The sequence below is a fragment of the Ictalurus furcatus genome, chromosome 11, assembly GCF_023375685.1.
Source record: "Ictalurus furcatus strain D&B chromosome 11, Billie_1.0, whole genome shotgun sequence".
Lineage (NCBI taxonomy): Eukaryota > Metazoa > Chordata > Actinopteri > Siluriformes > Ictaluridae > Ictalurus > Ictalurus furcatus.
Genome location: NC_071265.1, coordinates 15,261,001 through 15,288,602, shown reverse-complemented (window position 1 = coordinate 15,288,602; position 27,602 = coordinate 15,261,001). Strand labels below are relative to the sequence as shown.

General features: G+C 40.4%; 2 protein-coding genes across 4 annotated transcripts in view; one reads left to right on the top strand and one right to left on the bottom strand.

Annotated features, from left to right (window-relative positions):
• shq1 (SHQ1, H/ACA ribonucleoprotein assembly factor) overlaps positions 1–14,528 on the bottom strand; it is a 69,479-nt gene extending 54,951 nt beyond the window's left edge. Inside the window, exons 1-6 of one of the 2 annotated variants that reach the window (XM_053637029.1) lie at positions 14,329–14,528; positions 8,426–8,602; positions 8,197–8,261; positions 1,749–1,871; positions 1,455–1,621; positions 674–786 (exon numbers count right to left, since the gene is read on the bottom strand). In XM_053637029.1, the coding sequence (XP_053493004.1) occupies positions 674–786; positions 1,455–1,621; positions 1,749–1,871; positions 8,197–8,261; positions 8,426–8,568 (611 nt within the window). In that variant the 5' untranslated portion in view covers positions 8,569–8,602; positions 14,329–14,528. The remainder of the gene's footprint in view (positions 1–673; positions 787–1,454; positions 1,622–1,748; positions 1,872–8,196; positions 8,262–8,425; positions 8,603–14,328) is intronic. The other variant, XM_053637030.1, reaches the window with a different exon arrangement.
• A 131-nt stretch (positions 14,529–14,659) lies between these two features.
• The window catches only part of gxylt2 (glucoside xylosyltransferase 2), a 36,313-nt gene continuing 23,370 nt past the window's right edge, over positions 14,660–27,602 (top strand). The window contains exon 1 of one of the 2 annotated variants that reach the window (XM_053637032.1): positions 14,660–15,124. In XM_053637032.1, the coding sequence (XP_053493007.1) occupies positions 14,841–15,124 (284 nt within the window). In that variant the 5' untranslated portion in view covers positions 14,660–14,840. The remainder of the gene's footprint in view (positions 15,125–27,602) is intronic. The other variant, XM_053637031.1, reaches the window with a different exon arrangement.

Genomic DNA, 27,602 nt, shown 5'->3' with positions numbered 1-27,602 from the left:
TTTTATATCCACTGTAAACGAGGCCCGTTGTCAGTATTTATCACGTTTATGTCATTAAAAGCTGAAAGACTAACTTGCAGGGCAGTGTGCAGCATTGCTTAGCTTTTTTAATAGGTGTTTTGAAAATGTCCAATGGTGAGGTAACCACTGATCATATACTATAACTAATCTTGACATCGTAAAAACCATACAAGCAACCAATAAAAAAAAGTAAGGCAGAAGTCTGGTGTGTAGATTCTCCATTTTTACCAACCAAAAAGACCAAAGTCCTGCCTTCAATTTTTTTAATGGCTCACAAGTCTGAGATAATATTAACACAAATCGAAAGTAACCACTACCAGAAACAAATGATTCATTTATGTCGTACACTGGTTCTTTTGCTATGAGTAAACTGCCTGGGCGAATTTCATGAAAGTGTGGTCTGACTACAGCTTTAGCTGATAAATCATAGAGGGAATTCATGTTGTAGATCACAAACGCTACAGCTTTATCCTTCGGCACATTAACCATCTGCACAACACATATACAGCATTTTCGCATTATGTTAACTAGGCTTGTTCATAAAGGTTTCAAAGCAAAGGACCGAGTGAAATGTCATGTAGACGTTCATACTGTTCGGTGTCTCAGCGTGCAATGTCGGATCAGTAGATAATCGAATGACAGATACACTCACAGATAGTGGTCGGTACAGAATATGGTGGTCTCTGAATCCAAGCGATCAGATCTCCGCTTGGCAGGGGTGGAGTTTTCGGGGTCTTCCACATCAATCACTTCCGACAGCTCCTCCTGATTGGCACACAGAAGCAAACGTTTGTCGCTTAATGTTCATTGGTAAACTAATGATGCATTCGACTTAACCCAGAATTGTGAGCTCATAGGTGTGGAAATTTTCAACCTCTGCACATCTGAGCTACAAAGTGTTTGCTCGGTCTGAGCATAAAAAGCTCATGATCTTGCAACAAGATAGCCATCTCATATTAGTGGTACGAGTGATCTAAACAGTTCATGAACAGTACACTGAACTGTATTATAGTGCTATCATGTTATAGATTTAGCCAACTAATGTGTCTGTTGATTGACAATGTTGAGTAACACAAATGCTACTATAATTTCATTTAAAGTAGAGAAGTGGTACTTTAGTTACTACTAATGGTGTGAGCAGTCATGTTGATATGATGAACTCGGGGTTGAGGACAACTTCCTGACTTTATGAACAGGAATACCTAAAAAGCTGAGGGGGAGTTTTCTTTGTTTTTGCCAAGTTGGGTGTCAGAAGTTACATGTTTCAGTCAAATGAACCAAGTGTGAATTGAAACTGTGACAAAGTGCTTCCAAAACTTCCAGTCCTGACAGTCTCGAGCTCAAACGTGCTGCTTAAATGATTGAGATCACAGACAGTTATACGTTCTTTTTTTTCCTCATGTTTTTATTCCCTTTATGTTTATTCTTTATACCTGTAGTCGAGAGAAAACCCCAGTCCTGAGGTTTCCGAAGCCATATTTCTGCAGCTTTTTCAGATCTTCTTCTGAGGACTCAATGTATGGCTGCTGTTCTACCTGCCAATCAAAATCCTCTTCTTCATCTTTATCTTCCTGACATGGCTCGCTCATGCTGCATGCTCCTTTAAAGTCAGGCAGAGGAGGTGGGAAAAAAAAGAAAAAGTGAAACTCTGGCAACAAAGAAAAGACATTAGAGGAGTTGGAGTGACAGAATGTCAACGCTTGGGACAGTGTTACATTCGAACATACCAATCTCCTCCACCAGAGGTTGTGCAGACCTGGAACCTGTGGGGGCCAAGAGACTGGTCAGCATGTGTAGTCCCTCAAAGTGCTGTCCTGATGTCTCCTTAGGGACTCGCATTGTGAAGAGACCTAACACAAACACACACTCTTTCTTAAAATGTACTGAAGATGAATGAAGGAACACATGTGCAATAATACTGGCCTCTTTTTTTTATTGCATTTGTACAAAAAATGTCAATATTTAAGTCAATCTGGTCATTTTGGAATAACAGCATTTTTTAAATCCAGTCTATACATATTAGACTATTGGGAACAGAGGAAAAGTTGTAGGGGTAAACTATTAACACTAATGTATTCGTAAGAGCTTACTCTTCATACGTAGCCAAGACTTTGCATGACCTTCTTCCTTATGTTGCCATAAATGCCAAGATGAATATAAATTCTGAGATTAATCAACAGTCCTTAAGAGTCTACTTTCCCCTTATCAAATCCCTTACTTTCTCTGTCCAGTGTTTAAGGTTATTGTGCACATTTTATCTATTTATTCAGCCTTTATTTAACCAAGAAGTGCCATGAGATTAAATCTCTTTTCCGAGGGAGACCTGGACAAGAAGGCACACCGTTATGGAGTAACAAACTTAAAAGTCAAAAGCACAAAAACAAACATAAAATTACATAATACAAAAAAAAAATGCATAATACAAAATCCAGCTATGAATAGCAGTTACACATTTTAATCAGAGCTTTAAACTCACCCACTGGGACACAGTGATTAAGCTGTAATGTGTACTTGAAGATTATTCCATGACCAGGGCACAAAATAAGCAAAAGCCAAGCAACCATTTTTCCCTAGTTCTGAACAAATCCTGGGTACCCTATCGAACAACCATCTAGAAGAGCAAGAATCAAAACTGCTGCTCATAGGTAATAGAAGATTACACAAATAAGAAGGGCGTTTTCCCCATATAGCTTTCTAAGTAAAAACTGTACCTGTCTCCTTAAACTTAATGAAGGCCAAGAGAGCAAATCATCAAGAACACAATGATCTGTGTTAGACAACGAATTTGTTATAAAATGTAAAGCGCTATGATACAGAGTCTAGACAGCGAACTATAGAGGAAGCAGCATGCATATACAGTATCTCACAAAAGTGAGTACACCCCTCACATTTTTGTAAATATTTGATTATACCTTTTCATGTGACAACACTGAAGAAATGACACTTTGCTACAATGTAAAGTAGTGAGTGTACAGCTTGTGTAACAGTGTAAATTTGCTGTCCCCTCAAAATAACTCAACACACAGCCATTAATGTCTAAACCGCTGGAAACAAAAGTGAGTACACCCCTAAGTGAAAATGTCCAAATTGGGCCCAATTAGCCATTTTCCCTCTCCGGTGTCATGTGACTTGTTCGTGTTACAAGGTCTCAGGTGTGAATGGGGAGCAGGTGTGGTAAATTTGGTGTCATCACTCTCACACTCCCTCATACTGGTCACTGGAAGTTCAACATGGCACCTCATGGCAAAGAACTCTCTGAGGATCTGAAAAAAAGAATTGTTGCTCTACATAAAGATGGCCTAGGCTATAAGAAGATTGCCAAGACCCTGACACTGAGCTGCAGCACGGTGGCCAAGACCATACAGCGGTTTAACATGACAGGTTCCACTCAGAACAGGCCTCGCCATGGTCCACCAAAGAAGTTGAGTGCACGTGCTCAGCGTCATATCCAGAGGTCGTCTTTGGGAAATAGACGTATGAGTGCTGCCAGCATTGCTGCAGAGGTTGAAGGGGTGGGGGGTCAGCCTGTCAGTGCTCAGACCATACGCCGCACACTGCATCAAATTGGTCTGCATGGCTGTCATCCCAGAAGGAAGCCTCTTCTAAAGATGATGCACAAGAAAGCCCACAAACAGTTTGCTGAAGACAAGCAGACTAAGGACATGGATTACTGGAACCATGTCCTGTGGTCTGATGAGACCAAGAAAAACTTATTTGGTTCAGATGGTGTCAAGCGTGTGTGGTGGCAAGCAGGTGAGGAGTACAAAGATAAGTGTGTCTTGCCTACAGTCAAGCATGGTGGTGGGAGTGTCATGGTCTGGGGCTGCATGAGTGCTGCCAGCACTGGGTTGCTACAGTTCATTGAGGGAACCATGAATGCCAACATGTACTGTGACATACTGAAGTAGAGCATGATCAGTATGCAGTATTTTAGTTAAACCACTTGAATTGAAGGTGAATGTGTACACTTCAATCACATCTTTATTGCTTCAGTTCAAATCCATTGTGGTGGTGTACGGAGGCAAAATTACCAACATTGTGTCACTATCCAAATACTTATGGACCTGATAGTATATTTCATGATTTGACAAAATAAAAAAATCACAAAAACTAAAAATGTCCTAATTCCTGTATAGTGGATTTGAAAATGACTTTTTACTCATGAAAATGTACGGAATTAACATGTTTATACTTTTTCCACAATTAAATGTTTACACTTTAATTGTGGCAACCCCTAATGGTGCAGCATTTCTTAGGGACCGACAGTGTCTTAAACCCACCTAACAAGTTTGGTGTCAAAATGTGAAATCACTGCTGGGTACAGGCTCACTATGTCGTTGCTGTCAATTTAGTGCTTGGACCCCTAACTAGTTTTAAATATTGACAAACACACTGACAATGGAGGGAAGCTACAACAAGCTTTCTAAAAGACATAAAATGACAATCAATCATAACAAAAGTCATTAAGATCACAAGAAGAACAAGAAATTCGACTATTTCAAGCCATGTGCACTTTAAACATTTGAAAAAGAAAGATTTTTAATACGAGTTTGGATAAATAAATAAATAAAAGGAAACGCTTCAAAAATATTATAAAGAATCCTTTACAGAATCTTAAAAATATTTTAATACTTTAAATGCCAGACACTACTGGAACTTCAAATGGGACCGGGTTCGATGGTCAGGTGAAACCAAAATAGAGTTTTGGCGCATACAGAGAGCTGGTTTTGGCGCATACAGAGAGGCAGCCGTATGGAAATATTTTGGAGCCATTTTTCTGCAGGAGGACCTGGACATTTTGTTAGGATACATGGCACCATGGACTCGATCAAATATCAACAGATATTAAATGAAATCCTGACTGCCTCTGCCAGAAAGCTTAAAATCAGCCGTGGTTAGATCTTCCAGCAGGACAATGATCCAAAACATACATCAAAATCAACACAAAAATGGTTTACTGACCACAAAATCAAGGTCCTGCCATGGCCATCCCAGTCCCCTGACCTGAACCCCATAGAAAACCTGTGGGGTGAACTGAAGAGGAGAGTCCACCAGTGTGGACCTCGAAATGTGAAGGATCTGGAGAGATTCTGTATGGAGGAACGGTCTCAGATCCCTCGCCATGTATTCTCCAACCTCATCAGGTATTATAGGAGAAGACTCAGAGCTGTTATCTTGGCAAAGGGAGGTAGCACAAAGTATTGATGAAAAGGGTGCCAATAATTGTTGCACACCTATATTTAACAATTATTTTATTTGCAATTGTTTGATATCCATGAGAGCAGAGTATTTCTGTTAATTTTTTAAACAAAAGATGAAAATGTTAAACAATAAAGACAATTGTTTCACAGCCTTCTTTGCTCATATTTACCAAAGATGCCACTATTAGTGGAGGGCACTGTAAATCCTCAGTAGAGCACATTCATACTCTTGAGTCCTGTATGTAAAAATATAATGGCTCTAACTACACATGCTAATCTAAAATTATTTGTCTGCCTTTTAATTCCCACTGAGAACAATGTATCAATTAAATTATGTCTTTTAAATGTAATGCAAAACAATGCTCTCATTCTCTGTAGATTAGCTCATCACTCAGTAAGCCAAACCAAAATAATGTAAGAAAATAAAACAACTGAAATCTTTACGGTTGTTGCTTTAGCACTGCATCATCATCATTGCACTGGAGTTGGAGAAATTCAATTCAATTCAAAGTAATAACAGTCATTTGAGTACAACTGCCATGCACTGCCGCTACTGCAATTTCTGTGCACACAGTTATTCCAAGATATTACAAGACGAGGCAGGCTCTCCTCTAAATAATTATACACTAAACTACATCAATTTGAATCATGCACCAATTATCTGACTTGAAATGACTAGACTGTGATTATTACTTGTAAATAAAGGAGTCAAAAATAACAACAGTGAATTAAATATGTGCAGAAATGTTTGAATTATTTCCCTGCTGAGGTCGTCATAACTTCCTTTCACTTTCAGAAAATCCAAAAAGTATGTGACTTGACTAATGTCATGTAATGGTGGCGTACACGGATGCAACCGCAGTTCAGCGTTTTTATTAAATAGCAGGCAGACGCACCCAAAACGTGAATCAATAACAGGAACAGGAAACAGACAGAGGTCAGGCGACCAACGACGACAATATCAGGGTAATCCTAAAAAAAGAGAAACGGACCTAGATCGAGAAGATGAGAATCTCCGAACAAAAGACAGTACAAACAGGCGGCCAAACACTGAATACTTTGCGCTGAAGAAAGACATGAGGGTTTAATTACACAAACGAATCAAAGGGAAAACCAAGAACAGGTGCAGGTGATAGCAACATGTGAGGGATACAACCAATGACAATACAGGGGAGAAAACAGGACATGAACCAAAACAAAACACACATGGCAAAGTAAAAAAAAAAAACTTTGACAACTACAGATGTCCAGACCTGTTCATATGACTATATGTGTACTTGCCAAGTTATTTTTTAAGAATGAATAAGTAAAGTATTTATTATACATTCTGTGCCTGAAATTAACGCAATTCAATACTTCATTAAATGATGCTTGCTCTAAAAATGTCACACCTTGTGGCTTTAATTTGATAAAATTCTCTCTGGGTGAGTTCTGAGACTTAGACTTTTGGCATCTCCACTGGCAAAATAACAGGATGATTTAACCAGGGGTTCCCAAACTTCTCCAGGGCAAGGCCCCCAAATGGCATGAACATTTGACCGAGGCCCTCATTTTGCAAGATGTCTTTAAAACACATTCAAAATACAGACTTCTGAATATATCCCCCCTTTTTTATTAATAATTACATCTTACATCTTTACATTAGGAATTGATTGTGTGTGTGTGTGGTTGTGTGTGTGGTTGTCTGAGAGTGAGAAAGAGAAAACATACTAGCGGGAGTGATGGGTTTGGTGGCTCCGACATAGTTTTGTTGAGGCCCCCCGGGCGCCCCCACTTTGAAAACCACTGATTTAGCCTACTGTACTGTAATGTGTAATTTTTTTTTAATATAAATTTTGACTTCGACGCATATACTTTGGCATCATCACTACTGTGCATATGCTATAAACACAAATTGTACCGTGCTCAGAGATGCAGTTCCAAAGTCTAATCTTCTTAACTTTACTACATTAATCTAGAAGGTGAGCTTTGACTGGGCGTATCCGCCTTTGTCACCTGTTTACCAGCATTACGATTCTTTGGCTGATGGAATCATCTAAGACCATCTAATCTAATTTATCTGTTTATATTTGTCCTCAGTTTGCTGCTAGGGTGTAGAAAAATGTCCCTCTGGTGCTCTTCAGTCTGGGGATCGTACTAGTACAGTATTGTTGAAGAAATCTGAGGCACTCGGGAGGGCGATACACTTTAACAGCCTTTAATATCTCTTGGCACTTCAATCATAAATAGTTAAAAAAAACAAACAAACAAACAAACAAAGAAAAACACATTCCTATGTGTTTCAGGCATTAAGGCCTTCATCAGGGCAAGTCATACTTTTTTAAATTTATTACCTGAACGCATCCTCAGATTTCATCGGCAATACGTATCTAATTTATACTGTTTTTCAAACATTAGACTAAAGATTGAATGACTAATAAACAGTAAATAAGAATGAAATGTGTTCCAATGATGTTGTTTCTGTGCCGAACGTGATGTTGAACTTTGCTGGCACGGGAGTGGTGGAACACCGTTCTACAAGCAACGATCTGCATGGAAGAGTCATCAGAAGGAAACCTCATGTGTGACCTCATCACAAAAGTGAACATGTGATGCGTGCAAAACAATGTCTAGATAGGAGAGAGGCATTTTGGGAACATCTGCTGTAGACTGATGAAGTAGAAATTGGTCACAATCACCAAAGGTATGTTTGGGGGGGGGCAGCACTTCATGAAAAAATACCTTGACAACTATTAAGAATGGAAGTGGAGACTTTTTTTTCCATCAAAAATTAAGACTAAAAATGAAATGGATTGCTAACAGTAAATAAGAAATAAATAAGTTCAAATAATGCTGTTTCTCTGCTCTTTATCTTTCTGACATCTTTGAGAGCAAAGAAACATTACAAATCTAAGAAATAATACCGACTTCACTAGCACCGCAGCATGTCTCTGGCTAAAAAGAAAAGTCCTCCTGACAATGAGAATGATGTTACCTTTATCAATGTCAAATGAAGCCTTTTCTCTTCCATCTTGGACTATCCTTCCAGGCAGAGTCAACCTGTACGGACAAAAAAAATATCAGAATTATGTGGCGAACATGAAGTAAAAATGGAACACTGACAGGATGGGTTTAGCTTTGTACTATAACCGATTAACATTTCTCTTTCTGCTTTGATTCAATTGAAAAGTTTATCATGAAACACTCATCTTCAGGAGAGTCACCTGAGAAAATAGGGCTTGGCGTAAAATTTGAAGTCCTCTCCATCTACGTCGATGTCAAACTCAGATGTTCTCGTGTATGGAACGCGGATAACCAGTGTAAGGAAGTCGGAGTCTTGACTCAGCTCAAATGCCGGTGTTATCATGCTGTGTACCTGAAACTGCTCAGCATCTGAGTGGCTGAAAGAGTGAAAATGAGTCATTCACAGCTTTATCAAGAATGCGATGCTGAAGTACTCCTGCAATAATATGCATTTCTGCATACACTGCCATATCTACTGGTCCAAAAATCACACTGATCGGTACTTGTACCATATTCTGTGTCTGTATTCAGGAATCATGGCGCTTTCTACTGAATCCATGTTGTTGCAGGATATGGCCTGGGATCTACACTAGGTAGAGTTTTCACACTTTCTCTTATGTACGAAGACACTCCACTATGTGTTTTTTTCTCTGTATTTTCTCTAAGTATTGCCCAAGACAGAAAACATCCAAAAGGACTTGACAGAGAAGCAACAATTCTGGAGGATTTACGTGGGTTAGTGTTATCCTAGTCTATGTATAACCTACATTCATACTATGCCTGTGTATCTTACTATCGCTTAACAATGTATGAGTAGCAAAAGCTATGTATGGAATTTTTATGTGCACATCATGCAGACGTTACAATGGTTCTAATTTATATAAAGATCACGTATCGTGCACAAATTGGACATAATCGTTACAGACATCATTTGGTAACATTTATGAACAGATCTACACGACAGGCCAAAAGTTTGTTACGTATTGAACAACCCATTCCATTCCAAAAACATGGGATGCTCTCGCTTTGCTGCTGGGAAGGCTTTGCACTAGATTTCAGTACATGGCTGTGGTTGGAAAGTGATGCCAGGCAAGAAAGGCTGGTGCGCAGCCGCCGTCCCAATTCATCCCCAAGGTGATCAGTGGGGTTGAGGTCAGCGCTCTGTGCAGACCACTCGAGTTCTTCCAATCCAACATTGGTAAGCCATGACGTCATGGGGCTTGCTTTTGCTCGGGGTCTTTATCATGCTAGAACTAGTTTGGGCTTTTTAGTTCCAGTTCCAAGACATTCTAAACCAGTGGTTCTCAACCCAGGGGCCCGTGGAGAGATCGGAAGGGGGGCAAAAATTGTTTTCAAGAAAGAAGAAAAAAAAACCAGACAGGGCATCATTTTTGTACTTGGTGTATTTTACTGCTTTTCAAGTAGAATGTACATAAATGAAAAACCCCGCGTTCCCTCTCCCTCTGTGTTTTCTTTTTGCTGAGGAGAGGCTGAGCTTAGCCTGCCTTTTATCTAGCAGTCAATGCAGACCAGTTTTGCCAACTTAGCGACTTTTCAGACCCTTTTAGCGAGTTTTTAAAAACTTTTTTTGCAAAAAAAGCACCTAACGATAAATCTAGCGACTTTTTGGACAAACCTTAGGAACTTGCTTTGCAGGTCTTGCTTTCCCGCTGCACTCTCACCCCTCTCTACGTCTGCTCTGTTCAGTGAGGGCCAGAGAGCCGGAGATTTAACAGTGTCGTGGATAACGAGACGCGCCCTTTGTCCCGATTTACATCATTCACACGCGCATGTTTTTAGAACGCAAGACGAATGGAATGCAACGTTTTACATGTAAAATAGCGTTATTACAACCTAGTTCTCCTGTTCAAAATAGTTCTAGTGTTCAGAAACAAGTTATCTCATTCACGTTCCATACCTGTCCCTTTATATAGTTTTATTAAAACTTAAAAGTGCCACATGATAGGGGAGGCTTGGGGGGGCTTTAGTTATGAAAGGTTGAGAACCTCTGCTCTAGACAATTGTCAAATACCACTTATAGTGCACAATATAATGGACAATTCAAAATATAACCATTGGAAGCAACAAGACCTTGTACTGGATGTTTATCTTGTACTTACGTGTGTTCTACTAAGCGAAGTTCTACACTATTCACTAAGCAGTGTTATGCTGTTATTTTCTTTTTTGAGAATGCCACAGAATGCACAACTGTAATTCTGACCAAAAAAAAATTGTGTTCATTTATTTAAGGTTGTGTTTGTCAAATCGGGTTCGATTTCTTTTTGCCTAATTCAAATAAATTAACAAAATACTCTGTTTATTCCAGAGTACTTAGGCTTGGTCTAATCCTCATCAAACATCTGAGACAGCCTACTTCAAGCTGTGAGGCTTTACCTTGTAGTGTTAATACAATTTACAACTCCATCTGGTGTCTGTTCAGTCATCCACTGAGGCGTCGCTAAGCAGGAAGGACGCCAGCATATAGTGTGGAAGGGCCATAGAAGCAAGTTATTTCACACTCCTACACTACTACTGCAAGACAGGGAGATCACACTGTTCAGCCACATCATGGTGTGCTATAGTACAACTGCTGCTGACCACAAGGTGGTGGTGAAAACAGCCTTTCACTCTTAGCCATATGCTACATCTGTGACGAGGGTGACATGTGCAAGACATGTATCGTCATTAGAATACATCTGGACACCGAAGCAGTGCTCATCTGCACCACGGCCATCTGCCTGTTATAAAGCCGTATATGCTACCCTGTGCTACAGTTTTTCACTTTGAAAAACTCATTTTTACAATATTAGACTTGAACCTATAAGGTCCAGCTCATACGTATGTGAGACATTGGGCAAAATGTGTCTAAAATATGTATAGCCACAAACGTTAATCTGAACACTGAACAACGTTGTCCACATTCTCATTCCAGAAGTTACTAAATCATTTCCTGCTGACTGCTGAGGCACTGCTGTACACGTTCTCTGAATCTTAAATAGAAATTCAGTCTGTATTTTATTATTTTACACAATCTGCAGGTCTCAAACTCACTATCTTATTCAGTCTATATAGGATTTTGGAGGGGTTTTTTTTGTGATTGTTGCACGGTGGCTTAGTGGTTAGCATGTTCGCCTCACACCTCCAGGGTCAGGGCTTTGATTCCCACCGTGGTCCTGTGTGTGCGGAGTTTGCATGTTCTACCCGTGCTGCGGGGGTTTCCTCCGGGTACTCCGGTTTCCTCCCCCAGTCCAAAGACATGCATGGTAGGCTGATTGGCGTGTCCGTAGTGTATGAATGGGTGTGTGAGTGTGTATGTGATTGTGCCCTGTGATGGACTGGCTCCCTGTCCAGGGTGTACCCCGCCTTGTGCTCCATGCTCCCCAGGGATAGGCTCCAGGTATCGCTTGGAGTTTGCTTGATTTTCCGTTCATTTCTGCCATCGCAAAAATCACTCAATCCTGGAGGGACTGTTTACGTCTTTACACATTATTTATAATATTTAACCTTATTTATTCCACAGCTCGAGTGAATTCTTGAACCTGATTAGTCGGAAGGTGTGTGTAATTTCTCGGAGAGTAGCTCCAGCTGTAGCATGAACGATAGGTTATTATTATTATTAATACGTTATTGTTTCTATAGTAACATCTCATACACAAGAACTTGTACAGCAGGCGCTCCATAAAGACTAATAATAAATGGATTAAAAAAACATGTTCCTTAACAAAGCAAAAAGTATAATCATTGACATGGTGATGTTTTTTGTTCTGAGACATTTATGGAAGGAGGTTCAGTTGTAAGTGAATTGCAAAGTTTTTGAGAGAGAGACAGAGAAAGAGAGAGAAACTTTTTTATGTGGCTATGACGAGTAGAATTAATCACTTCAGATTTTGCAGTTATACAAATATAATGCGCTTCAGGATGTTAATGGCACTCCACTTCACTTCCCGCTACATCACACTACCCTTATTTTGTTTTAACCACATGGTCCATCGCATGTTATTATTACATGCCATGCAGGCACCCATGCACTTATGCCTTATCTTCCACACCTGTGTGTAGGCATAAATTGACAAAGCCTGTTCACCATGCAACAATAAGCCTTAGATATGAGGAAATGCCATAATGAATATGATCACATACAGCTGCAATCAAAATGATTCAATCCCCAGTGCAAATCAGGTTTATTGTCAAAATGTACAGACTTCCAGCTGTTTGTGACGAACAAATCAAACAAAAGCGACTGAAATAGCTCAACACGACAAATGCTTCAAGTGGTTTCCCCAATTTCATCTGAAAATGCAACTTATAATGATTTCTCCAGTTTCAAAATTATTCCAGCCCTTTATGGCGAGCATCGAGTGATGTGTCGTTCATGAACGATTCATTCATTTTGAACGAATCTTTAATATGACTCGGGAACAACAAGCTGTCTCAGAGAGTGAGTCGTTCATTTTGTGTTGACCGCACATGCACAGCAACATCCCCATCCTCCCTGTACAGGAAACAGAAATGATTAGTTCACCTCTTGAGTCTTCGGGTTCGAGTCGTTCGTTCATCACGTCACAGCCCCACTGCATCGCTCAGCCTATTCACGTGATGAACGAATGACTCTAGCCCGAAGACTCGAGACGTGAACTAATCATTTCTGTTTCCGGGGAACAGACGTGACAAAAGAAAAAAAGAACGAGTCGGATCGGGAGGTGAGGTGAACTAACAGACTGCATAGCCTGAAGACCTAATGCTAAACTATTAATGAATCTTTTCTGTTTCTCATAATTTGGCCTTGGCTGCATTAGCCTATAGTTCATTTTTTATTCTAAATGTGATAAGCGTTTGTCTAAGTACTACTGTAAATGTGTTGGGGAATTTAACATGTAGCGTTTTAACCATATTCTGGTGAAATGAACGAAATGACTCCAAAAAAAAAGATTCGTTAATTTTGCTGAACGAGATTCAAAGATCAGCAAAACGATCCGAACTTCCCATCACTACTGTACTCTGTTCGACACATGTGAATCGAAGGGCGCTTTGGCTGAATGCGCGCTGAGATGACGTCACACGACGCGTCTCGGCCCAAATCCGCTGATTTCGAAAAACTGCAAGCTCCTCTGAATATTGTAGCGTTTCCTTGATTTTGCGTTTGTTTCGGCGATCGCAGAAACGGCTAGAGTTACTCCTGCTGCTACCTTGGCATCGCACTGTACCATTTCAAGGTTCAACGAGGGTAATATTGCCGCTCTCAGTAGCGTGAGTGAGATAATTGGTCACATATACATTAGAGCACAGTGAAACTCTTTTCTTCGCATACCCCAGCATGCCAGGAGCTGGGGTCAGAGCGCAGGGTCAGCCATGATACAGCGCCCCCTGGAGAGCAGAGACGGTTAAGGGCCTTGCTCAAGAGCCTTTAAGGGCTTGATCCCCTAACCTTACGATCAGTAACCCAAAGCCTTAACCGCTAAGCCACCACATGTCCAAACACCTTTCCATCTGAACGGTAGAGAACGCAAGATTCAAAAACACATCTAGGGCAACAGAGCGTGACTGATTAGTGCAGTTAGCTAAGGGCACAATGGGAAAGTGCGCCCCCTTGTGACTCACACCTGTAACAGCATGGGCGTGTCTCATTTTTGCTACAGTATAATGTACAGTATGTGAAAGGCCAATGACGAATATTATAATCAATTGCAAATGGAACCCGAAGGATAATATTAATTCTGGCGATGTTTATTTCTGCTGTATCGAGAACGCAGAGTATCGAGACACCCCCATATCGAGACACCTGGTGAGGTGAATTTGGAATAATGAAGCGCACTTGTAGGGTTATCTAGATCCAAATCGCAACCTTGGATTGCTAGCTAGCCGTAAATGCTTAGATAAAATGAATAAAATCGAAATTAGCCACGTCATCAAGCACAGAATATAAACAGTATGAGATTTACGCTAAAAAAACAAACAAACTTTTGGCTGCTTCGTGAGCTAGCTATAACGCTTTAGCATCAGCGTATTATGGATGAAAAAGGTAATCTTATTAAAATTCAATAAGCGAGAAAAAAGTCGCAAACAGACTGCTTCCTTGCTACAAACAGAACCATGCGACACCTACCTTAATATCCCAGGTAAAAACTCTAGTGTGGAAAATCACCCGAACACATGGCCCAGTTCCTGTGTTACACAGCGTTCAAGGCGTCCTATTCCCGTAATACTTCAAATAGAAACGCGTTAAAAATGAATTAGGACACGGAAAAGCTGTAACTCTGACCTCCTGTATGTAAATCTGTATACGTGTAAAATTGTCAAACAGAGTGAGTTATATTTGTCTCGCGTAATAATTCGTTGAGACGACTAAATCCTGACATCAGTGATAGCACTAGGTGATAGCATTTTCAATAGGCCGGAGTTTTTGCTTCATTACGGTAAAGCGGCGATGCCCCGCCTCCCTCGGGAGGGTGAATTCGTGGACTGTCCGCGCGTTAAGCTGAGCTGGAGACTTGGCTCGCGTTCACAATGCGAGCTGAGGGAGCATGGCAGGGCTGGAGGAACACTCTCTGATCACTCGTTCGGACCGCTAGCTGGCCAGGTCAATGCGTGGCTGAGCGCACGGAGAACTTTTCCACCATGAGAATTCACTGCAAAATCGTGTTGCTCGCGGTGTGCCTCGGAGTTTTCCTACTTTTCTACTTTTTCGGGGGGAATGTCGGGGACGAGCCCCCGCTGCTCAGGCACGTTGAAGAGGACCACAAACTTTCCAGTTTTCCATCTGCGTCTGGACTCGGGAAAATAGTTTCGGTCGGAGTGGTGAAGCCTCCCGAGCCTCCAAAACAGATCCGTCCGAGTCGGAAAGGAGGCGGAGGCGGAGGCGGCGGAGGCGGCGGCGGCGGCGATGCCAGCGCTAAGCTTAGGTAGGACATTCTTCATCATTATTCCTGCTCGTGCTTCTGCTGCTGTAGTTCAGTAAGCATGTAAGAAAAGTGCACCATCACAGCTCCACTCGTGTTAACGTGCGTGTCCGTGTGCATCATCCCCGAACATGGTCAGTCTCACAGGATTAGGTTTGTGTTTGAGTCCGGTGTGACGCTGGGGTTGATCAGACCGTCTCCTGAAGCTGATCTACAGGCAGCCGTTCCTGAACACTGCCGAGAGACCAGCTGCATTCAAGGACGTTCATGAGCCCGGTGTGCGGCTGAGATAAGCGACATTAGCTCTCTGCACTCACGGGCCAGTGCTTAAGCGGCTTCAATCAATGCAATTATTAAAATAAAATAAAAATAAAAAGATCTGATGGATTTGTCTGTCAAATGTGGCTTTAAAAAATCGTTTTGCTTTCTAGTTCATGGGTGAAGACGTGGTGTCGTGTTATATAATGTGGTGTGGCAAACTGATGTCTGGCATCAATCACCACTGATGCCAGTATTCATCCATCCATCCATACAAACTAACAAACAAAATCAGACATCCATCCATCCTAACAAAATCAGACATCCATCCATCCATACAAACTAACAAACAAAATCAGACATCCATCCATCCATCCATCCATCCAAACTAACAAACAAAATCAAACATCCATCCATCCATCCAAACAAACAAACAAAATCAGACATCATCCATCCATCCATACAAACTAACAAAATCAGACATCCATCCATCCTAACAAAATCAGACATCCATCCATCCATCCTAACAAACAAACAAACAAAATCAGACATCCATCCATCCATCCATCCATCCATCCAAACTAACAAACAAAATCAAACATCCATCCATCCATCCATCCATCCAAACTAACAAACAAAATCAGACATCATCCATCCATCCATACAAACTAACAAAATCAGACATCCATCCATCCTAACAAAATCAGACATCCATCCATCCATCCTAACAAACAAACAAACAAAATCAGACATCCATCCATCCATCCAAACAAAATCAGACATCCATCCATCCATCCATCCATCCTAACAAAATCAGACATCCATCCATCCATCCTAACAAAATCAGACACCATCCATCCATCCATCCTAACAAAATCAGACATCCATCCATCCATCCTAACAAAATCAGTCATCCATCCTAACAAAATCAGACATCCATCCATCCATCCTAACAAAATCAGACATCCATCCATCCATCCTAACAAAATCAGACATCCATCCATCCATCCTAACAAAATCAGACATCCATCCTAATAAAATCAGACATCCATCCATCCATTCTAACAAAATCACACCCATCCATCCATTCTAACAAACAAAATCAGACATCCATCCATCCATCCTAACAAAATCAGACATCCATCCATCCATCCTAACAAAATCAGACATCCATCCTAATAAAATCAGACATCCATCCATCCATCCTAACAAACAAAATCAGACATCCATCCATCCATACAAACTAACAAAATCAGACATCCATCCAAATATCTATTCAGACATCCATCCATCCAAACAAATAAGACATCCATCCAAGCTTCTGTTCAGACTTCCATCCAAACAAAATCAGACATCCATCCACCCAAACAAACAGAATTAGACGTCCATCCAAGTATCTATTCAGACATCCATCCAAACAAACAAAATCAGACTTCCATCCAAACAAATCAGACATCCATCCAATCAATCCATCTATTCATAGCATCTATAGTGTTAAATGGCCAAACACTACAAATCTCAGGAGCCATCTCCAGGCATGTCACCCAGCATATGAAGTTGTTATTGCAAAGTAATATTTTTATTTATTTAATTTAATATATAGATTTTTAAACATATTATTCAGGTTATTGTCCTACTTGTCTTTCTTTCAAAGTTTTATAGGCTGTATTGAGTTGTTTCACTGACAGAATTGCTCAAATAAACGTGCACATTTTGTTATGAAACAGATGTCTGAGCCTCATTTAATTTTTTTTATATTTAGGTTTTTATTTAATATATGTACACAGCTGCAATCACATGATTTAACCCCCATTGCAAATCTGGTTTATTGTCAAAATTTACAGACTTTCAGCTGTTTGCAATGAACAAATCAAACAAAAGCGATTGAAATAGTTCAACAGTGACTACGTTTACATGGACAGCAGTAATCTAGTGTGCTTGAGCTGGAACACATGAAATACCTGAACTGGCTAGGGGTAGAAAATGTATGAAATACCTGAAAGGGGCAGAACAAGGAAGCTATAAATGGCTGCAAGCAGATTTCTGAGAAGGCAGGTTGTGAAAAACCCTCGAGTGACTGCAAAAGACCTGCAGCAAGACTTGGTGTAACAGGCACTGAGGTTTCAGTGAGCACAATAAGGTGTGTACTAAACTCAGAAGGTTTCCATGCCAGAACTCCAAGACGTTCACCACTACTGACCCAAAAGCACAAGAAAAGTCGACTCAAAATCATATAAATAATCCACAGAAGTTTTGGGATTCTGTTCTGTGGAGAGATGAAAAAAACTTGAACTTTTCGGCACGATGGATCAGCGGTATGTCTGGAGGAAGAAGAATGAAGAAAGAACACTCTGTCCACAGTCGAGCATGGTGGTGGCTCGGTGATGCTCTGTGGCTGCTTTGCATCCTCTGGCACTGGAAACCTGCAGCGTGTGGAAGGCGAGATGGATTCATTGAAGTATCAGGAAATCCTAGGAGAAAACGTCACGCCGTCAGTACTTTCCAACAGGACAATGATCCCAATCATACCTCAAATTCCACCAAGACTGGGTTGCAGAAGTCGTCCTGGAAGATTCTTCAGGGCCATCACGGTCACCTGACTTGAACCCCATAGAAAATCTCTGGTGGGATTTGAACCCAAGAATATCACTGAACTGGAGCCATTGCTCATGAGGAACGGGAGAAGATTCCTCAGGAACGCTGCCAGAAGCTATGCAGCAGGTCATAACAGCAAAACGGTGCTCTACTAAGTACTAAAGATGCTTGGCATGAAGGCGTTGAAATATTTTGAAACTGGAGAAATCATAAGTTGCATTTTCAGTTGAATTTGGGGAAAACACTTGAAGCGTTCGTTGTGTTGAACTATTTCAATCGCTTTTGTTTGATTTGTTCATTTCAAACAGCTGGAAGTCTGTACATATTGACAATAAACCTGATTTGCAATGGGGGTTGACTACTTTTGATTGCATCTGTGTGTGTGTGTGTGTGTGTGTGTGTATTAGGGCTGCAACTAACGATTATTTTCATAATCGATTAGTTGGCCGATTAGTATTTTTTATTTTTTTTTTAATTATTTATTTATATATTTTTAATTAATCGGTTCAGCGGGGCAAACTTTCAGTGCCTTTTTTTTGTTTATTTAAAATAAAATCCACAAACTGAGTGTTACAAATATAAATTCAGACTAAAACTTTACACAACTGTTTGTCCAAAACAGAAAAGAGCCCAATACACACACCAGAATGCATATTATTAATTTAGGACTGGAGTTTAATTCAGTGCTTTTTGTGCTTCCATAAAAAAAATGCATAAGTACTTATATAAAATATAAATATAAACTAACTAAATAAGAAATATATATATATATATATATATATAAAATGGGAGAGAGAGATATGCATAATTTTTTATGGATGCACAAAAATTACAGAATTAAACTACAGTCCTAAGTTATTAATAAAATCTCCCTTTCACTGCACCTTGTGGTTTCTTTTACTCGCTGCCATTAGACATATTAGTTTATTTGTTTACTTTTGATCATAATGTTCCAATTAGACATTACAGATCTTACTCGCGCTACACTCACTGTATCACCGTGTCTGCATCGTGTGTGAGGAGCAACACGGGCTCGTTACCAACGATTCACTTCCGTTATAATAAACGACAGAAGTTACACTGCAAGCGCGCAAATACACCATATAATGACAATAAACTGGAATTAAGCTAAAGCTTTTAAGCAACTCGTGACCGCATCACTGTCATGCTTCCGTGCTCCACAAACTCCGCTTTATAAAGTTTATTAATCTTCTCCGCAGTGTTTAATATAAAATGTTCCCTGCCTTAGAGGACTTAGAGGTCGCACACTTTCTTCCTCAGTCACGTGACGATTTCGCCTCCGTCTGATTAGGATTGAGGTCATGTTGGGAATAAAAGATAACGCTGACAGAAACAGTAAACTGAAGAAAGTCAGTATCGGTGACTCTGAGGCTAAAGCTAGCGGCGTCGCATTACGTGCGTGTGATGTCAAGCGCCGTTGACTAGGAAGTGGATTATACTTCCGATTAGTAAAAACCCGCTAGTGTTCCATTTGAGGTGATATTACCTTTCTGAAATTCATACACTAGACGGTAGAGCATATAGTGCATAGTGTAAGTGTACAGTACGTCATTTGGGTCACAAGTTTAGTATTTACTCTCTGAAGCGTGTTTTAAATGTACCGCGTGCCACGCACAATTGACCATGATTTTCATAATCAAATATTATCCATTAATTGTTGCAGCTCTAAAAAATAATATATTCTACTGCTCTCCTTGGTGGTTTGGTCATTAAGCACCGCAGTGGTAAAAAGCTGCCACCGTCACAGCCCTAGTCTTGTGAACTATATGTAAACATCTGTTATGTGAAATAGATTCTTCACGGTGTATAAATAAAAAAGAAATGCGATACTTTTTTTTTTTTTTCTTCCAAATGATCATTTGTGAATCCACCTTTTTTGAGCACAGCTGTATACATGTGTGAGTTCTTTTCTCCTGGAGGAGGGGCTGTGACCCCTAGAAATCCAGGTCTCATGAAAGTTCATGTAAGCATAACACACACTGAAGGGTCTATTTATCAGAGTATTATTGTGATGAGGCCTGACCCGAGGTCACCTTGGGAAGAACTGGCTCATTTCCGAAGGACTCCTGTGAGCTAAGCAGAGAAAGGCAAAATCAATGATCGGCTTGTTCAGTCTAATTGAGTGAGCCTGCTCCCTTGTGACTGGTTTTGATTGGAATGCCGTTATCCATTCAGCCAGCCACTGCCTTCATTCAGAGCGCTACAAAAAGGAGCAATTGTGAGCTTTTACTGGATTAAACGAGGCTGAATCAGTGGTGTTGTTTTCCTCCGATGCAGGCGTCCGTGTGCATATGTCCTTGATATGATGTGTGTAACTTAACATATTGGTCTACAAATAGAGCAGTACTCACAAACAGGAAATGGTTCAACAGGTATTGTTTAGTTGGATTTTGACCTTCCTCTGTGTTTCCTCACACACGACACAACTATCACTGCACCCACATGGACACTCTTTTGTCACCAGTGGAAAGTGTCAGTTTGAGTAAATCTTATACACATGGGTAGGACAAGGAAGTGCTATTTGGAAAATTCCATTCACAATAAAAAAAAAAAGGCGGGGGCAAAATAAATGACCTGTTTGATTTAGTTATGATTACTTCTCACAGGTTTTTTTTTTTTTTTTTTCCGTGTTACGCTCATCCTCCCTCGGACAGACTTCCTGCCTTACCAGGCTGCGACTGACAAACAAGTCCCAGATGAGGCATCACATCATTTCCCCTGAGCTACTGTCGAGTTTTAGAAAGAGGTGGAGGGTGTGTATGTGCTGATGAGCTAAAATCCAGGCTGTTTTAAAAGCACTTGGAGTGGTGTCTCAAATTCTTGACAAAAACAAATGTACTAGCTGAAATGTAATTGGAATTAAACAGACACCAGTGAAAGATGAAGACGATGATTCAGCAGCTATTGAGTGAGAAACTATGCCCGAGGTTTAAGTATTTGCAGATTTAGTGTAAGTTTAAATGAATGAACTGTGTCAATGGTTTACATGAGGGTTTAATCTGGAAGCTGTACTAATGCACTCTAGGCTTCTATGGAAATCTTCCTAAAGGCATTTTACTCGGAACCATGTCACAACCCTTTAAGGCTGCTAGATTGAGTTTAAACTGCCGGTTGATTAATATATATAACCAAATGTTTTTGTAGCTACTTGACGGCTTTTAACAATGCAACTGGTACAAATGGTGTTCCTGTCACGTCATTATCCTGTATTATTTATTCATGGGCCATCAGCCTTAGTCAAATTTAATCAACTAAGTAGAAAACGTCCGGACTGAATGATAAACCGTCCTTGAAAGATTCTTCAGAGGAATTTTGCGTTACACCATAACAGGGAACTCTACTGAAGGCCTTGAATTCTTATCAGTTTAGTACTCATGAGAGGACGTCAGCTCGGGGAAGGAGCTCCGAGCGTTCCCGCTGGATTAGGTTCAATGAAATTGGAGATCTGGTTTAATCCTTTCATGAGGTAAAAAGCTCTGTTCTTTTGGCTGATATTTCTCCCAGCGAGTTACAGAGTTCGTGATGGAGTTTGCCAGAACGATGATGAAGCAACAAAGCTGTGCTGTCGGTTGCATACATTTCTTCCACACAAGAACGCCTTGTTATTGATGTATTGCGCTGTTCTTATCGCTAGTAGGAGTGAGCGATATGACAAAATATCATCATATTATGATTCATGAAGGAGTTTCAGTGATGCACTATGTATCGTGATGTAAAGGTTTGTACACAAACTACCAGCACTACAGTAGTGTTGTGCTTTTTTTAATGTTTCATGATCCTTTATTTAATGTTAAGAAAAAGAAATAATAGAATAATATAAGTAATAGAAACACCGAAAAGGAGAAACAAAATGTGTATGAATCAGTACGTTTACATGAAGTTTGGATCTTTTATTTACTTTCATATTTATAAGTAGTTAATATGGCCATGTGTGTGTGGAGTTTGCATGTTCTCCCCGTGCTGCGGGGGTTTCCTCCGTGTACTCCGGTTTCCTCCCCCAGTCCAAAGACATGCATGGTAGGCTGATTGGCGTGTCCAAAGTGCCCGTAGTGTATGAATGGGTGTGTGAATGTGTGTGTGATTGTGCCCTGCGATGGACTGGCACCCTGTCCAGGGTGTACCCCGCCTTGTGCCCGATGCTCCCTGGGATAGGCTCCGGGTTCCCCCGCGACCCTGAAAAGGATAAGTGGTATAGAAGATGAATGGATGGATGGAAGTAGTTAATATATATTCATATTTATTTCATTTTAAAAAGTACAGTACATTTTCATGGTTCGGTCAGTACTGTTTATTTTTGTAAGAAAGTTCAGTATTTTATTTTGAGTGTTCAGAATCGGTTGATTAATCGTTGATCAGGTAGGTACAGCCCAGCTCGGTTATCGTTATCTGTAAACTCCACTATCGGTCGACCTCTAGTTGGAACGCCACTCGTCCGATGAAATTGGTGGACTGGAACTAACTGTTGTACAGTGAATGATTTGTTATAAGCCTGCTTTGCCTTACAGTCAGAGCTACTGTTCACCAGTCAGCTGTGAGAATCCAGCAGTGACATGATGTGTAAATATGTTCATAATCACAGTATTATTCAGGGTATCATCAGGTGTCGAGGTTTTTATAACACCACTCTTACTCACTTTATCAAATAACTAATCTACATTAAAAAAAAAAAAAGTTTTACGTCATTCTAAGACCTTTTATTCACAAAATAAAGAAAAATCTCTGAACTACGTATTCAGAATAGGGCATGTTTATCTTGTTCATTTAGGCAGGTATGAACACACTATCCTTTTTTTTTTTTTTTAACCAAATAGCAAAAGAACCAAACGTATCAAATGAGTCAACAAACGGAGTAATAAGTGGCGTAAGTGAAATTAAATACTCTGTTGTGCACCATGAAAACATCATTAGGTATGATGATAATTTGCCACATCACTCCCACCTCTACTGTCGTGGCGTTTGTGGCTTTCTGTTACTTACTCGGTGCTAGTGTTAGTAGCACTCCTAAACACTTTCTCTAATCATCATCTTTCTGTTCTTCATTCATCTTATTTTCCATTTGGAGGAAACTTGTTCTGTTTAGTTTTTTTTTTTTTTTTTTTTTTTTTTAAACTGTCGGCTGCTTTAATAGCTGGATGCTTGGCTTGTATTCTGCCACCCTTTTAAGTTGCTTCGCATGCATATGCATGAGTCACCCACATTATTAAAGTTTACTGGTGAAACACAGCTGGATCATCAGGTTTGTTGTGCTGGTTTGAGTGTTGTGTAGCATCACAGAACACATTAAACTGCTCCTAAAGATGTGTTTTAAACAAATGCTGTTCGCTGTCAGCGGGGATTGCGTTACGTCGTTCCCCTGGAGGCAAATGTACCGGTTCATGGCAAGCACATTACGTAGAGTCATAAACATGTCATTTCTCTCTCTCTCTCTCTCTCTCTCTTTCTCTCTCTGTCTGCTCCAGATTTTCTCTGCACTCAACCTAAGCATCCCAATGAGTTGTGACTCTACTCACTCCAATCCTTAGCATGAACGCAAAGCAAATCTCAACTTTTCTGCTTTTATTCACCAGCATCTACAGCCAAGAATGGCAAGAAAAATCAAGCTTGCACAGGAAAGACTGAGATTGTGAAGTGGAGGGGAAAAGTGTTAATTCAGTTGGCCGTGTGAGACGATTTGCTGTGGAAAAAGCCTGCTGAAAAATGCTGGCTGGACTCCCATGTTCAGAGAGAGGATTTGCTCTGCTTGGAATACATGCATTCATTTTCCTATCTTTTCTTCTCAAAGCAGTTTAGCTCAAGGCTGCAATGCCATTTGAAGTACTTGCTTGCTTCAAAAAGCCTTGGTTCAAGAAAGTCTAAGGTGTTTATTTTTACCCTGTCCTGTAATAGCAAGGTATCACCCGATTATTACCTGCTGTATGCACACACCCATTAAAAAGGACTTCTATTCTTTCTCCGCCCTCTTAACGTCATGCTAAATGTTTCCAGATGTGCTGAATCGGCCTGTGAACGTTCTGTGCTGCTAAGAGCTGAGGGAAGAAATCTTCCAGCTTTGTGCTTTCAAGTCCTTGATGAGAGTACAGAGTATTTCCAGCATTCAGTCGTCTAGGCTCGATTGTCTACCTCATAACATCGTGGAAATCTAATTTAACGTATTCCTGTGTGTTTAATCGGTGCACGCCCTATGAAACCTATTCCGGATGAACTGTGAAAGGCTGCTGAATAATACTGAGTGACCAAGGAAAGGCTGAATTGGCTTCTTGAAACCAACTGCATATCATGTTTCCTGAAAATGTACCACTTGTGCAAGTCAGTGAATAAGAAGCCTTTCCAATCATTGTGTTGATTTGTGGCAAGACTTGATTGTGTGGCAATTCAGTGCGAGTGATCGGGTTTAAATGCTTCGCTGCAATGTCTTCAGCGTGCACTCCTGCACACATTACTTTAAAATGAAATCTGCTTCTTTTATTGACTGCAGAGAGAAAATAAAGGCCTTATGGGTACGAAATGGAGCGGGGGGGGGGGTAGACAAATCATTAATTCATTATCTAGACCAGGTTATGTTTACCCAGAGGCCTAATTATCTAAGCTAAAAAGATGAGATAATTACGTGCATTAATTCAGACTATAGTCTTTATCCTGTCTTGGTAATGTCTCTGGTGATGAAGTTTGTCCTGTTTGCACATAAAGGCAGAAAGTTTTTGGTTAATATTTCAGCTATGTGCTGTGGCGTTCTCTCATCACACACAAACACGTTCTTTGAGTTTGGATAGCGCGTCATGTTTGCTCGGTGAAATACAGTACGGTTTTAAATGTGAGCTGACTGCAGGTTGCACTAGTGGTAAAGTTGTTTAACAGCTTTTGTCCTGCACCGTTCTGTATTTTGCTCTGTTTTGTTACTATTTGCACATCCCTTCATATTCTTGATTCTGGAAAGATAGCCGAGCATCTTAATACCCCTTGTAAAATACACTATATAGCCTAAAGTTTGTGAACACCTGACAAATCAAACCCATGTGTGGTTCTTCCCCAAACTTCTACCATAAAGTTAACAGCTATAGCAGTAAGATTTCCCTTCACTGGAACTAAGAGGCCCAAACATGTTCCAGCATGACAGTGCCCCCTGTGCACAGGGCAAACTCCATGAAGATATGGTTTGCAACGCAGTAGTCAAACTGGTACAGGGGGATTTCAGTGGAACCATGCATATAGTTGATAGCGCATAGAGTTTAAAGTCTCTAATATGGTCACCTAATATGGTGCTCCTGTGTGTTTTATGAAGACATGGTTTGGAAGGTCAAGGTTGTTGTGGAAGAACTCGAGTGGCCTAAACAGAGCCCTGATCCATTTTGGGATGAACTGAAACGCCAACTGCACCCTAGGCCTTCTCACCCAACATCACTGACTGACCTCAGTAATGTTCCTGCGGCTGAGTAAGCACAAATCCTCACTGCCACTCTTCAATCTCTAATGGAAAGCCTTCCCAAAAGAGTGGAGGTTATTATAACAGCAAAGGGAGGACTATATCTGGAATGGAATATTCAAAAAGTAGATACGGATGTGACGGCCTGATGTCCACAAACTTTTTGCCATATGGCGTAGTTCTTGCTAACAGCCAGACCACATCTATGGTTCACATGTGTAGTGCAGCAAGTGGTGGGCTTCAGGAAAGAGTAACACTCACCACAGTGCTTTCTGAAAATGTAGTGATTAGTCACTGTAATCAGTCTAATCTAAACATGTATGTTTGAGTATACGTGTTATTTCAGCGTGCTTGTGTGCGCCGAAATTTCAAAAGATGCAAATAAATTTTTTGGTTCATTTTTTCGGATGTACATATTGAATGTCGTCACATCTAAGCGGCATGTAGAGAGGGTGATGTGTATTGGGTGGTGGCTCATGCATTTGCAAGATTTGAAAGACCGAATAAAGGAAGTGAAGAAGAACAAAAAATAATTTGGGGAAGTACCACACATGTTTGGCAAAACAGTAGTCAGACTGTAGAGGGGGATTTCAGTTGAACTGTGTACAGAGTTTATAGTACAGAGTTTCATTAAAGTTACGTCCTCAAACCTAATATGGTGCTTCCTTGTGTTTTTATTTCTAGTGTCTCATTCTCCTTTTGTATGCTGTGTTGAATTAGAAAAGCAAATGAGCTAAGTTGGATGATGCTTACATACATTTGTCATGTAGTACATCAGTGAACTTTGACTGAATATTTTCACATTTAAGTTAACGTGCCAGCGCAAAGTTTTCCAAAACATTCATCAAGCGTGAGGAGTATCTGAATAAGATTCAGGTATTGTGTGATTGCACTAAAACAGTATTTAATATACAGAAGCAAACCAGAAATTGGCTATTTTTCGAAGCTGAAGCCAGACACATGTCTGATCAATAATGAACAGGGGCTTGTTCTTCATACATTGCTTAACAAATCTAAGATAAAATGCTATATTTACTGAATGTGATAACGTAAATCGGTTCTTCGAATACACATGGGAAGTCGATTAGTGTAGACTGATTGAGTTGTTTTAGAAATGCAAACTCCATTTGGCCTGGAAAGGGCAGGTACAGTGCTGTGAAAAAGTATCCTGAGTTCTTCTGGTTTTTGTGTATAGCTCATACTAAATTGTTTCAGAAATTAAAACAAAGGCAACACAAAATACAGTTTTTAAATGATGGTTATTTATTGAAGCAAAAAAGTTAACAAATACCAGCTGGGCCTGTGTGAAAATGTATTTGCCCCGTTGTTACGAATTCCCCAAATCTATGAAACTGTATTCATTATAGGGTTCAGCTGGACTAGACACAATCAGGCCTTATTACTACAAACCCTGTTCAATCACATCAACATTTAAATAGAACTTTTTCATCAGCAAGAAGTTAAAAGGTCTTATTCAGTAACACACTATGCCAAAGTTGAAAGAAATTCCAGAAATGATGAGGAAGAAGGTGATTGAAATACATCAGTCTGGGAAGGGTTACAAAGCTATTTCAAAGGCTCCGGGACTCCAAAGAACCACAGTGAAAGCCATTATCTCCAAATGGAAAAACTCTGCACAGTAGTGTACCTTCTCAGAAGTGGCCGACCTTCCAAAATTCCTCTAAGAGCACAGCAACTACTCATCCAGGAAGTCACAAAAGAGCCAAGGACAACATCAAAGAACCTACAGGCCTCTTGCATCAAAAAGCATCTCTGTTCATGACTCCACTATCAGAAAGACACTGGGGAAAAATGGCATCCATGGAAGAGTGGTGAGGTGAAAAACACTGCTACCCCAGAAGAACATTAAGACTCATCTGAATTTTGCCAAAACACACCTTGATGACCCTCAAACATTTTGGGAGAATGTTCTGTGGACTGATGAGTCAAAAATGGTACTGTTTGGAAGACAGGGGTCCGTTACATCTGGCGTAAACTAAACACAGAACTCCACAAAAAGAACGTCATAGCTACGGTCAAGCATAGTGGTGGCAGTGTGATGGTGTGGGGATGCTTTGCTACTTCAGGGTCTGGGCAACTTGCAATAATTGAGGGAAACATGAATTCTGCTCTCTACCAGAAAATCCTAAATCCTAATCCTAGAAGTAAGTGAAAGGCTGATCTCCA